Source organism: Solanum lycopersicum, chromosome 10 (genome assembly GCF_036512215.1).
Source record: "Solanum lycopersicum chromosome 10, SLM_r2.1".
Lineage (NCBI taxonomy): Eukaryota > Viridiplantae > Streptophyta > Magnoliopsida > Solanales > Solanaceae > Solanum > Solanum lycopersicum.
The window spans coordinates 2,922,584-2,936,778 of NC_090809.1; the positions used below are offsets into that span (position 1 = coordinate 2,922,584).

A 14,195-nucleotide genomic window follows, 5' to 3' on the forward strand; every position below is an offset into this window, starting at 1 on the left:
CTATATTTCATCTTGGCTTGTTTACACTATTATCAAATAATAGTCAAAATTATCTATCGTATATCCTTATCGAAAATAGAATTGACAATCGATATACACATTGAAGGCAAATGTTACATTGACTTTTCTTTCGAAGCTACGTATAACTAATTAAAATTATTTTGATTATACCAGGTCCTTCATTTACTATAGATATCACTACAATAAAAATAATTTTTAGCGGCATTAAATGTTGACACTAATAAAGAGTGCTAACGTTTTTACCGGCATTAGTTAAGTGACATTAGAACCAATGTCGCTAAAGGCTTTTTAGGGACATATACAAAGAGTGACAATTGCCGCTAAAAATACATATTTAGTGACAATTAAAAATTAAATGCCGCAAATAATCATTTTTATTATAGTAATAATCCACTAATTTACCACCCTATTGATATTACTCATTCAAAAATAAAATGCTTCGTATTAAAAAAAATTATATTTAATTAATTAATCTTATTCATTTTATCATATTCTTCGATGATTATTCGGGATCAAAGTGTTGAGGGTTTTTGTTTGTTGTAAATTATCAAAGCATGAAAAGAAGAGAAAGCAAATAAGAGAAATAAAAGTTGGACCCGATCACGTGACCCGACTTGCACGGGTCTTTCGTCTTTTTCTTGGTGGTCCAAATCCTCCTACTTCACTTTTTTTTCTCTCGAATATTTATATCGAAGATTGATTTAAGTCAAATTTATATATAATATGATTTAGTTTTAGAAATAATGTTTTTAATAATAAATATATACATATATATATATAGGATTTAGAACTAAAAGTTACTAGTTAGAGGTGGAGGAATCTTAATCATTCATCACGATCTATGTTGGTCGCTCTTTTCATCTGATATGTTATCGAATTTTGACAAAAGGTTTATTTGTCATGTTATGCTTTTCGAAAGTTAACTTGTCTAATTTTAAAAGTTAAATTAGATTATATTAATTCGATATTTTTTTAAAAAAATTAGATATTCAAAAACTATATGAAAAGTACTATAAATTGCAATTTTTTGCATATCAATATGATGAATAAATTCATCTTAAAATGTTGGTCAAAGTTCATAAAGTTTGACTCTAAAATAGAAACCATAACACAAAATAGAGGATGGAGAGAGTATATTTCTATTTGAGAAAAAAAATCAGTTCATTTCATTATTTGTTAACTGAAATGACATAAATGAGTCGAACTTTTAACTAATGTACATAAATAAGTTTTTTTCTCTCAAAGTTGACATATTTAAACACTTTTTTCCTTTTCAAAACAATTATTCAATTAATGGTGTGGCTGAATCATAATTGACCACGTGCCAAAAAAAAGAATTTGCGAAATGAAAATTATTTTTTTTAGTTAACAAATAATGACATGAATGAGTCTTTCACAAAAGATAATGACATAAATAAGCAAAATTTTAACAATTACACAAGTAAGTTTTTTTCAAACTTTCGATATATCAGATCTAAATAACAAAGTTAAAGAGATATATCAAATTATTTATTTTAATAAACGGAAAAGATTATTTACAGTCTTGGAGTATGAAATTATGATCAAATTATAATTTCAGCTTCTTTGAAAGTAATTAGTATTTATATATAAATTAAAATTCAATTTCAAGCTAAGAACAACTTGAAGGAGACACAACAATCTGCATAGTTTGTTCTTAAAAAAGATTAGCAAATACTTTTTGATTTAGAAATAATTAAATTAAATTTCTTATTTCTTTTTAATAAAAAAACATTAGAGATGAGCCAATTATAATATGCCACGTGTCCACTAAATTAGCGTAACTTTACCAGTTGTTTCAGTTATAGTTTCATTGTCTGAGGGAACCAACTGGCCACGTGTCACGTTAATTGCGCTTAATCTCTTTACGAGTTTTATAAAATTGATTAATTTAAATTTAAATTTTGTATTTATACTTGACTCACGAATAATCTATTTTTTATAACAAGAAATTTTTTTAATATATCATCGAACTAAAGAAAAGAAAAGTCCATATTAAAAGTTTAACTCATTATTATGTCATTGTGTTAGGAGAAAATGTTCATACATATCACTTATTTTTCAACTTTGGTTGTGCAATTGTCTCTGCACCCTCTATTATATTTTATTTGTCATAACTTAATTGAATATCGACTTTATAAAAAATATAATCCGTCTTTTATATTTTGTGATCATATTTCAAAAATATATATAGTGTATTAAAATATTTTTCAATCTTATGACCTTAACATATACCATGCAAAATATTGAAATTAAAAGAAAAATACTATTGAATATATATTAAAAAATGAATGGAGAAAAAGAAACAAGATTTGTTTATAAAAAAAACATCATCTTCTTCCCCTCTTATGTGCATCATTTTAAAAGCAAAAACAAATGCCAATGTGATTTGCTATCGTCGATTGAAATTCAACAATTTAAATTATTATTCTTTTTTTTTTATCCTTGAAGGATTTAATTCAAATTTTAGGCAATTATGGATGGGCTGAATTCCTTAGAAGTTAGAAAAAGGATACGCTTCGTACTAAAAATAATAATTAAAATTTTAATCAAGAGAGAAATAATTTTATCTATGACGAAATAATTGTGGTTGGTGTAACATAATGTCAAATATGATGAATAGAACCAGAAAAAGAGAGCCAATTGTCAAATTTCTGACTTTGCAGTATGTGCCAAAAAAAGACAATTTTAGAAACGACAAAGAAGTATTGAGAGAGATCACTCTTCTAATAATAATAATAATAATAATAATAATGCACCTGTCACGATAACATTAAACAGTACTTGGTTGAGATGCTCATTTGTTATTTAATTAATACATAGTTTTGTATTTGTCTCTTATTATTTGTCACATTCTAAGGGATTATATATAGGCCTAGGCATCTAGTCGATCGAGCAAAAATGGGTACTATATTTAATGTACTTTTGAAAAGATTTGATGTGTAAAATGGTTTACGTGATAGAGGGGATGTGTAGTGGAGATTTGGGTACAATATTATGGGGTAAATTATATTTAGAATTTTAATACTCAAAGTTGATGGATTTAATGTATTAAAATATTATTATATAAAAATTTGAAGAAAATTTTATATAATGACCGATGGTGATGATGTCTAATATTAACGATGGTTATGAAAGCAGACTGTAGATGGTAGCTTGTGATTGACAGTAATGATTGGAATGGTGGTAATTTGTGGTAAATGATGGTAATTGATAATGTTTGTGATGATTAATAGTGAAGACTGGTGATGGTGACTGTTGATAGTTGTGATAGTGATGGTTATTGTAATTTTAAACGATGAGTAGTTAATGGTGTGACGACTAGCTGTAATAAACGAGTATAATAATAATTGTGGTTAAAAATAGTATGGTGATCAATAATGTTTTGTGATGATGGTGATGGTTGGTAGCTGTGATACCGATGGTTGGTGATTGTAATTGTAAATGACAGTTATTAGTGACGATAAGTCATTGTGCTGAATGTCGATTATAATAATTGTGATTAAAAATAGCATTGTGATCGATAAAAGATGGTAGTTGATAATGATTATAAAACAACTAGCAACAAAAATGAATGGAGTAGTTGAAAAATGTCTTCTCCATGAAAAATCTTAATAAAGAACTTTATAAACTATGTATGTCCAACGGTCTAAAGTTTGTTCTAAAAAATTGTAGAAATTATTAGAATTCATAATATGTGTACTCATAAAGTTCATAGTTTGTGACTTGTATTGTATTAATTAGATTATATATTCCCCCTTATCAATATCTCCTTATTCGTCATATATATTAGTAGTCACACCATCAATTTGTTTGGCCTTACAACACTTCTTTATAGATGGTATCATAGACCAAGTATCAAGTAGTGTTATAGATCATGAGTCTTTAGGATTACATTGTATCAGTTAAACACTTCAACTTATAAAATAATTAGTTAAACACATTCAGAATTTATGTGTCATGTTAATATCAAATATCCACAAAACACAACAATAAAAGTTGAAGTGCCTAAATCTACATTCTCATCAAAAGATATTTATCTGTCTTTTTAGTTACAGAAGACAAATATATCCACTATTGTAAATGGTATATGCGGATATCTTCCGTTATACTTTTAAAACATTGGTGCCATGCCATTCAAAAACTAGAATATACATACCGTTTATACTAACGGACATATACGTGTCATAATCTTATCCACTAACAACAACTTATTAAATATCATATCGACCGATAAGATTGCGCCACATGTCCCTATTTAGTCTTCCGTTAGAGTGAAGGAAGTACGTGCTCTAGCTTTCTGACGGCAGGGACAACAATATCTCAAAAGTATGATGGGGATATTTACATACAATTTGCGATAATCCAAGGGTATATTTGTCCTTTTCCCATCTATGTATAATGCCCTTTTTTTTCCCAAGTAACCATAGATACCTTCAAATTAAACAACATTTTTCCTAAACAAACTAGTCATTATACCTTGATTATCTACTATAGTCTTCCTTTTTATCCTCCACCATTTGCCCATCCCAAAGCTAAAAGCTTTTTCTTCTCCCTCACTCTTTTGTCCACTTCTACAAGAACCCAAGAAAAGCTTTACCTTTTCCAAGCTAATACTAAATTAAACTAACCAACTTTTCTCATTGAAAGTTACCCACCTCAAATCCATCATCACTACACACTACACCTCCCCACATCTCCATTTTCATCAACCAAGTAAAGGGTATTTCTCTGTTTCTTGAACTATAGCTTCAAAACCCTTTGTTCAGTTCTTTCAGACAAAATATCAAACAGTTAGAGTGCAACAACAAAACCCACCTCAAATTCATCACCACTACCTCCTACAGTCTTGTTGGAGGAAAGAAAAACTGGGTCTTTACCTGTTTCTGGAACTGTAGCTTCAATCTCTTTTTTTGAGTTCTTTCAGGCAAAATATCAAACACATAGAGTGCAACAATGAGCTAACATTTTGTGTCAATTGGTGATGATACAGAAAGAGATTACCTTGTTTTTACTCAATGGGAAGACGACAAATTAATGGTGGTATTGATTTTTGGGGAATCGTGCCACCGCCGAGTATGGCTCCGGCAGAAACAAATGGTGGTGGTGAACTAGAAGGAGATCACTGGAGAAACTTTGACAACTCTGTAAATGCTGTATCGTTTGGTTTCGTTGCGACTGCTATTCTTATTTCTATGTTTTTAGTAATGGCGATTTTCGAAAGATTTCTCCGGCGAAGACCGTCGTCTTCCGGTGGTGATCGGAATAGTTCCGATCAAATGAGAGTTCAGAGGAAACTTGATTATCCTTCTCCTGAGGTATGCTTTTATTTTCTCACTTTTTTACTTAGACGCAATGTGTGTAATTCGTTTCGTTTTATATGATATTATTTAATTAAATAATTAAGTTATGAATTAACGAAATGTTTTATTCTCATATATCAAAATTAATATTAATTTACGAAAGAAGTTTTAGTAGCTAAGTTAATTGATTATCGAGAGTTGGATTAGGACTTGTAATTTAATATGTTACTCCTTTCTATTTGCATTCTCATTAAAATGGTTTGGTTATGTAAAATCTACTAAGCTAGAGGTACGATTTAGATGTGTTTTATCTTTTTAGATTTTATTTATGAGATTACATTAAATTTGTTGTTATTATTATTGTTGATTATGTAAAAATTTTCTCAACTAAATAAGTGTGGAATTTTTTTAAAAAATAATCAATATCTTTTTTATTATGTTGCATATTATTGTTTTGAACTAAATTTAAAAGCTAAAAACACAATAAAAGAGAATCTATTGCATTATCATTATAAAATGAGAAGTTTAAAGTTTAGAAATTTTGAACATGAAAAATTAGAGAAAGTATTATTTCATAAATGAATTGAAATGTTTATTATACCCTTGGTCCATTTTTTATTTCTTGTTCCTATATTAAACATTAAATATCTATTTTTATTTGTTTAATTAAGAAAATTAAAACTTAATTTATCGTGATGTTGAGATAAAATGAGAAGTCCAAAGTTAGAGTTACTAATTATGGAAAATTAAACCAAGTATTATTTCCTAGATGAATTGAAATATTTATTACACACTCTTTGTCTATTTTTATTTGGCTATTTATTAGTATATGTTTTTCCTGTGCTTTTTGAGAGTCAGTTTAATTAATTTTTAAAATTAATTTAGATTATATTGATATTATATATTTTTTAAAAAAAATTAGATATTAATTTTTTTTTATAAAAAGTACTATAAATTGCAATTTTTTTAACATATTAATATGATAAAAAATAATCTTAAAATATTAGTTAAAATCCTATTAAAAGAGTTGATACTTTTAATTGTTCATTTAGAAAATTAAAAAAATTATTTATTGTTTGGTTTTTAATTAATTTCAAAATATATTTATTATATTCAAATAGTAATATGATAAATTTATCATTTTATCAATATTCTTTTAAGAGATGTATCAAGTCAAATATGAACAAGTAAAAATAAACAAAAAAAAAATATAAGTTAATATTTTAGCCTTTTTAATATTAAATTATGTTACTGTCTCGATCATACTAAGACGCATAAATTAAAATAGGAATACTTTATTTTCAAGGACCGCAATGATTAGGCTAACTAACTTTTTGTGACAGTTAATTGTTTTTTTCTTACTGTCATTATTGCGTCTCACATAATTATGACTATTACAATAATAACTTATAGCTGTATTATTTGAATGTGATTCTGTTCATAATTATCATTTTGTAGACCTTAGTAAAAAATGAATCATTCTTGATCATCATGTCCTTGGAAAATTTATTTTGAATTTTTGATCCAATTTATCTAACTTTAAACCTAAGACAAAAAAAAGAAAAAGTTAATTAACATTATATTAGTTAAACATAAGAGTTTTTCATAATTTATTTGACGGAACTCTGAATTAGTGAGACTCACAAGCTTCGAATAACAAATGCTTAAATCGGAAAAGAGAATGTGTCAATTATCACAAAATATAGGGTGATGAGATTAGGGGCGGATTTAAGAGGGGGTGAGGATGTTCACTTTATCTCTTCGATAAAAAAATACATGATTTTTATATAAGGTATTTTTGAATTTTAAAAGTTGGCTCAGTGATTAAGTTCTATGTTCAAGTTTCTTAGTTCTAATTTATTTTTAATTTTTTTATAGTTTTATCCCTAGTATTGTTTTAGTTATAGTCCTTTTTCACCAACTTTTTTGTAAATAGTTTCTAAGAATATTTCACATATTTTAGCAGAAAAAATGCTGATCAACATTCTTTTATCATATTGATATTAATGATATATGTTATTTGGACTTTTTAAAAATATGAACAGGTACATTTTAAATTCTCTAAAGGTAATGCATTTGTTGAGGATTATATTAAAAATATAATTGAATAATATAAGTGTCTTTTCTCTAATAGCTTAAGCTTTTAGATGATATAGTCACATGCTTCAACATGATATTAGAGCAGACAATGATTCTGAGAGTGAATTTCATGGCCACTCATGTCAAAAATAATTTTCACATGCTTGACTTATGAAAAACAATCAGGCCCGAACGTGGGGAAGGGTATTGAGGATATAATAAAATAATAAAAATGTGTTATCTCTAATATCTTAAATTTTTAGATGAAATAGTCACACGCTTCAACATAATATCATAGCAGACAAAGAGACTCATAATTCAACTTCAATACCTTAATACTTATCGATTATTTTTAATCAGCTAACTCAAAGAGACTCATAATTTTTATCAATGAACTTAAATTTATTGGAAACATCTCATTCCAAATATTTATTAGACAAGAGGTTGCCATGATGGCCCCCATTGTGTTTTCTGCATGGTACACTACCAAGTATAAAAGACTTTTTAGAAAAAGGTTTTTCTAGTTGAAGCCCATGTTGTGTGTGTCCCATTTTTATGCATATTAGAAGACATTAAAGCCCCATGATATGCTATTTTATACAAAGAGTTATTCAGAACAATAGTTTTTTAAATTGTCATTCTTGTCCCAGCATCTTGTTGAAAGAGAAACTATAGCTTCCAATGACATCCCACCATATTTTGACTTTGGAGGCCATGATGACATATGAGCTTATGTTGGGATTCAATATTCTTTTTTATAATCGCGGTGTTCGATTAAACTTGTGTGTATTTTTACTAACTCTACAAGGTACCTGCTATTTTCCCTTAGCAACTAGCAGATATCGAATAGTTTTGTCATTTTTATCTTCGCTGAAATTTTAATACTGACAGTGACAGTGTATATAACTTAAATTTCATTCTCTTTCGTTGATGATTCTAAGCTACATATGTGGAGACGTCTATATAATGTTCTTCTGTTAATACTTACAGATGACTTTTTACGTGAATGGAGTATCAGTACTGATGCCTGGGGAAGAAGTTCCTACCTTCATCGCACATCCTGTACCCGCGCCTTCTCCTATGGAATCTACATCTCAACCCCTTCATCACCAAAACGACGCGTCTCCTTCAAGATCAGCCTCAACTTCTACTAGTCATAGCTCCAGTTGACAACAATACAGATATGACATTGAAATTTATGGTTGTCACAATCACAAAAAACTCTATGTGTAAGTAGATATTTGTTAGGAAAAATGTCCACTCATACATTAAAACTTGAGGGCTTTTTAACCTTGAGGAACTTGTTATTGTATTTACATTATAGTGTAATATGATTTGAACACTGGCTTTCTTATTCCAACCCCTTCTTTATATGGAACTAGGATTTTTGTAAGTTGTTCTAAAACATAAAAGAAGTAAAAACACAAAGAAATCAAAAGGATTAAGTAACTATTTTTTTTATTATTATTATAAAAGTATTTTTCGTCTTGTATATACGTTTTTCAAGAAGGAATTGTTATCACCAATGGAAGTTGAATCCAATGATCTCTCCCTCCTACCTTCAAGTGTTGATCTTTGTTTGTGTCGGTGCAGTGACGGAATTCGAACTCAGGTTGGATAGAAAAATTGAACCCTTTTTAACATTCTGTCAAGGGTCACACTTGTGTCGGTGGGATCAAAAGTTAATATATATACATATAAAATTTAAAAATTGATATAACATACGTATATATACTGTAGTATTTTTCAGTGAAGTGGGTTTGACCCACTATAGGTCCGCCCTTGCGTTGGTGTTGAGGTTTTACCCTATAATTTATTAGCAAAAGAGATTCAAAGAACATTTTAGTACATCACACACATATTTAAGATATGATTACTCGAATTTTTTTCATTAAATTTCGTCCAATCAAACTAAGACATTTTTTCTTTTGTCCCTCCTTAAGAGCTACTCTCTTGGTGATTCGAACCAACAATTCCATGATTGGATGTGTCGGAACAACAACAACATACTCTATGAAGTTCCACTAATTAAGAGTGTCTACGAAGGCACTAGGGTAAAAATAACTTTTAGTGTCGATAAATATATACATTAACAAATTAGGGAGCTAAAACCTTTACTAATATTAGTTAATTCTCATCCGATCCAATGTGGATGAAGGTTTTAGGGACATTTACAAAGAGTACTAATTACCGCTAAAAATACATATTTAGTTATAATTAAGTTATTCTCATTAATCAATTGCCGCTAAACATAAGCCTTGGTGTCGTGAGGATAGACTGTACACAGACCTTGCCACTATCTCATACTACAACAAAACATCTTTTAGCGACAATTAATATACACAATAACAACGAAGGATAAAATCTTTATAGGTATTAATTAATTAACTTTATTATTAGGTGAGTCTCACACATCTCAACTAATCAAACTTATCCAAAATCTTCAAACTTACATAAATCCCTCCAAAAATTTTTCCTGTGAACACCCGCAAATACCTTCATACATTTTTTCTCATACATAAATTCCCCCAATTTATTCTGCTTAAAAATAGGCAAAAAAATGACCAAATGAATGATAAACAAAAATTTCATAACAGAAAATTACAAAGAAAACAAATATTCACTAATGACTCTTAATTTAATTCAATAATAATTGTGCATTGTGTGATCAATGCACATTTTCTACATCCCCAATTAGTGCTACAGATTATTATTATTATTATTTGCATATATTTATATATTTCTGTTGCATTTTTTGGGTTTGCTTTTAAGAGCATAGAGTTTTTTTTTTTAATTATTGAACAAAAAAATGGCCTTTAATGATAATCCTTTTGCAGAAGAAGCTAATGTAAATCCGTTTGCGGTATGTCTCTAGCACGATAGATGAATGCATTGTATCTGTTTTCTGATAGTATTTGCATTTGACTCGTAGTTGTCTTTGTTATTCCTCGTTCAATTATTGTGTTTCAGTTATCACATTATTTGGTTATATATGGTTGTTGCCCCCTTTTTGGTATGTTATGTTTTTCGTTATTATTTTCTATGTCCTCTTTACTTTTGTATTGTTCCGTTAGATGCTATGATGTTCGTTACTCGAGCTGAGGTTCTTTTGGAAACAACATGTCTACCTCCTCGAGGTAGTTGTAAGGTGTTTGTACACTCTACCCCCGCTTTTGAGTAATTTTGATACATTGTTGTTGTTTTGATTTGTAGTTTAGAGGAAAGTGTTGTTCATGTTGGTGGTGTGGTTTTCATTTTTTTTATGGTTGCCCTTTTGTCTTGTTAAATGCCCATGGAGTTAAAATATTGTTTTATTAAAAAAAAATCATTTTTTGTTTGAAAATCTATTGTTTTCGAGCCCTGGAATGGAAAAAATCTTGATAGGAAGTGTTTCCCTCTTTAATGAACCTTATACAACACGATATTGGAGTAATGGTAAAGTCGTCCCCTGTATGCCCTCTAGGTCACTGGTTCGAGCAATGGAATAAGTAATTAATGCTTGTTTCATAGTAGTTGTGCCTACATTAAACTCCCTTCAGGTGTGTCTTTCCTCGGACCCTGTGTAAACACGGGATGCTTTGTGAATCGGGTTGCCCTTAATTAGGAGCTTCTTTACTTTCATTGCATACCTTGCTAATGCATCATTTTACTTACTAAAATGTTCAGAATGGGAGCTCCGCTCGTGCTTCAACAGTCGATATTCCTCTTGATAGTGCAAAGGTGAGATTAGTTAGTTGACAACTTGAACTTTGTATATTTAGCTTACGAATGAACACAGTAATCGTGTGTTTCATTGTGAGACTACAGTTTAATGATCCCTTTTTAACTCGCGTAACTATTCAGGATTTGAAGAAGAAAGAGAAGGACCTACAAGCTAGAGAGACTGATCTGAAAAGAAGAGAAGAGGTAGGCTTGCCTAGCACTTTATATAGCTTTGTTGCTTGGACTCTTCTATAATGGCAACATGTGTGCGTGTCGGATTCTCTTAAAGTAGTGCATTTTAGAGAATCCGACATTGGTATGACAACATTTTTGTAGAGTCTGGACACATTGATCCGTCACATTAAAAGAAGTTTACGCAGTAGTAATTCTCTGTTTCTTACAGGATGTGAGAAGGAGAGAAGAAGCTTTAGCAGGAGGTACACATTTTCTCCATTGTAGCTCTTGAGCTAATAATCAAAGTTTTATTCGACGAATAATTTGTTCTTTTATATCTGATCTCTCCGTCTTCTTTCAACAGCTGGTGTTGTTATAGAGCATCGTAATTGGCCACCGTTCCTCCCAATCATTCATCATGATATCGCGAATGAAATTCCAATCCATCTACAAAAGATTCAGTATGTTGCCTTCACTACATTGTTAGGTACGTTGATTTTCAGGAATATTCTCAACACGCCCCTTCACATGTTGACTTTCATTCTTCTTTTCATTGAATCAAGCACGTGAAATTACTTTTTTGATAAAACATAATTGGTGAGACTCAAACTCGTGACCTTTGTCTGCTCTGATATCTTTTAACTTCAAACTTTTTGAATTGCAGGTTTGGCGGGTTGTATGGTATGGAACATTGTGTCAACCGCCTGTATGTGGATCAAAGGAGGAGGTTATTGCGAAACTAAAATCTTACAATCTTTTTAATCCTTCAGAGTCGATATCTCAAATGGTCACTCAACTAAACACGACTTTCTGAGATAGTAATAACTGTTAGTTGAGTGACGATCAGTATAAATCAACTATCTAACTTAACCTTTTTATGTATCATTATAGACGTTGGCGCATGGTTTTTCGGTCTTATCTACTTCTTAGGTATTCCATCAGCCTACTTTTTGTGGTATCGTCCTCTTTATCGCGCGATGAGGTATTATATTGTTATTGTTTTCTCATAATTTTGTAATGTTCTTATACATGTCCGTGACTATTTTCTCATATCTATTCTGTTTGCAGGACTGATAGCGCGCTGAATTTTGGGTGGTTTTTCTTTTGTTATGCGGTGAACACACACTCTTCGTCTTTTTCATTTCATTTTTTTGCACTTACTTGTCAGTTAGAAGTCAAGTTTGAGTGTCTGTTTATGTATTGTAGATTCACATTGTATTCTGCGTCTTAGCCACAGCAGCACCTCCATTCGTGTTCAGGCAGAATTCCATTACGTAAGTTTGGATTTTTTTCTCGTCCTTTTTCTATGATCGTGGTGTCTGTATCAGCTTGCCCTTTTTGACTAACTCCTTTTTTACATTCTTTGGTTCAACAGTGGTTTCATAATTGCAATTAATATTATCGGCTGGAATTCGATAGTTGGGGTAAGGCTATGTCGAATTTTCATACAAATCAAACGTCTTCTCAACTTAACGCGATCAGATGAATGTCGAATCCAGCCATTAAACCTTGATTTTACTTGCAGATATTATACTTCATTGGTGCTGGACTCTTTGCTCTTGAATCAGTGATCAGCATATGGGTTATTCAGGTTTAGACCGGATTATATTTGTCATTTTCTCTCATGTGTACACTTGGTTAAAAATATCTTCTTCTTTTTTATGTATATACAATAGATATTGAACCCGTCTCTGCTCTTACGTGACCCTTTTCATGATCTACAATATGCAGCAAGTGTTCACGTATTTCAGAGGGAGTGGAAAAGCCGCGGAGATGAAGAAAGAGGCTGCAAGATCAACGATTAACACAGTCATGTGAGAGAGCTAGAAAATTTTCTGGAGTTTTGAACTTTTGTCAAGTGTGGTGTTCTCTCATTGTTTCTTCTCACACCTTAGCCATTTTAGATAAGCTTGGTTTTTTTTTGGTTAATGTGACTTCTCAAGTACATACATAGTGGTTGTAATATGGCTTTTGGCTATACTAGTGTTGTGTTAATTCTTAAAATCTCAAAACTATTTTTCACATAACTAAGGTTATTTGGTACATTAAAGTTGTATGAATGTACAATGTGTGTGTGTTTGGTGTCAGTCAACAATGAGAATTGAACTCACATATATACCTCGAAATGAAAAAAAGATATTGTTAAGCGTTTGTCGTCCCACATCAGTAGGAAATGAGAAGTAGAGAGTTGAGAGGTAATATAAAAGACGAGATTTGTGAGTTGAGTAAGGTATACCTTTCTCGGCCTTTTGGCTAAGATCAAGTGTAGTATCTGTTCTTATCAGTTTAATATCTGATATGTGGGTCATTGACTCACACGATATTAACTCAATTTTTTAAGGGGGAGGTCCATCAAAGTAGCTTGCTACTTGGGTCTTCATGCGTCGCCTAGGCTTTGCACTACAGCCCAGGCCTGGCGCACCCCACCAATTCAAGTTAAAAATATTTGTGGAAACTAAGCAATTACTTTAGCTTATAAAAGCAAAATAACTACAAATATATACAAAATCTAAATAATATACAATTAATGTATTGTCTATATATATACTAATTTATTATCAAGCAAAAGTTTTAGTGGCCTGTTTGGATGGGTTTGATAAAAGCGGGAAAAATGAAAGAAAGAGATGTTAGGGTTATGTGAATAATTTGGAGATTGTATAAAAATATTAAGGGCAAAAAAATAAAAATATGGTCAACTTAAAACAACTTATAAGCTAAAAAAAAAAAAAGCACTCCTATTCCAGCTTTTAACTTTTGGCTTAAAATTAGTTTTTTTAAAACTTAAAATAAGTTACTTTGAGTATTGTCAAACAGCTAAATAAGTCAGAAACTAGCTTTTAAGTTAGTTTGATCAGCTTTTAAGCTGAGCCAAACAAAAATAATCAGTCTATGAATTTA

General features: G+C 30.3%; 2 protein-coding genes and 1 non-coding gene across 3 annotated transcripts; all 3 read left to right on the forward strand.

Moving 5' to 3' along the window:
* The first annotated feature begins 3,991 nt into the window (after positions 1 to 3,991).
* LOC101259084 (uncharacterized) lies at positions 3,992 to 8,781 on the forward strand. The gene is made up of 2 exons (XM_004248103.5): positions 3,992 to 5,357; positions 8,412 to 8,781. Exons 1-2 carry the CDS (start codon positions 5,058 to 5,060, stop codon positions 8,589 to 8,591), a joined length of 480 nt encoding a protein of 159 aa, XP_004248151.1. The 5' UTR covers positions 3,992 to 5,057; the 3' UTR covers positions 8,592 to 8,781.
* Positions 8,782 to 10,073: 1,292 nt separating this feature from the next.
* On the forward strand, positions 10,074 to 13,727 carry LOC101258790 (secretory carrier-associated membrane protein 2-like). Its single transcript, XM_004248102.5, has 12 exons — positions 10,074 to 10,284; positions 11,088 to 11,141; positions 11,265 to 11,327; positions 11,527 to 11,560; positions 11,662 to 11,784; positions 11,962 to 12,024; positions 12,189 to 12,279; positions 12,366 to 12,411; positions 12,504 to 12,571; positions 12,673 to 12,721; positions 12,823 to 12,888; positions 13,029 to 13,727. Exons 1-12 carry the CDS (start codon positions 10,231 to 10,233, stop codon positions 13,113 to 13,115), a joined length of 798 nt encoding a protein of 265 aa, XP_004248150.1. The 5' UTR covers positions 10,074 to 10,230; the 3' UTR covers positions 13,116 to 13,727.
* LOC112940206 (U2 spliceosomal RNA) lies at positions 13,530 to 13,724 on the forward strand. Its single transcript, XR_003244163.1, has one exon. It is a non-coding gene; the product is annotated as a U2 spliceosomal RNA (small nuclear RNA).
* Positions 13,728 to 14,195: the final 468 nt, after the last annotated feature.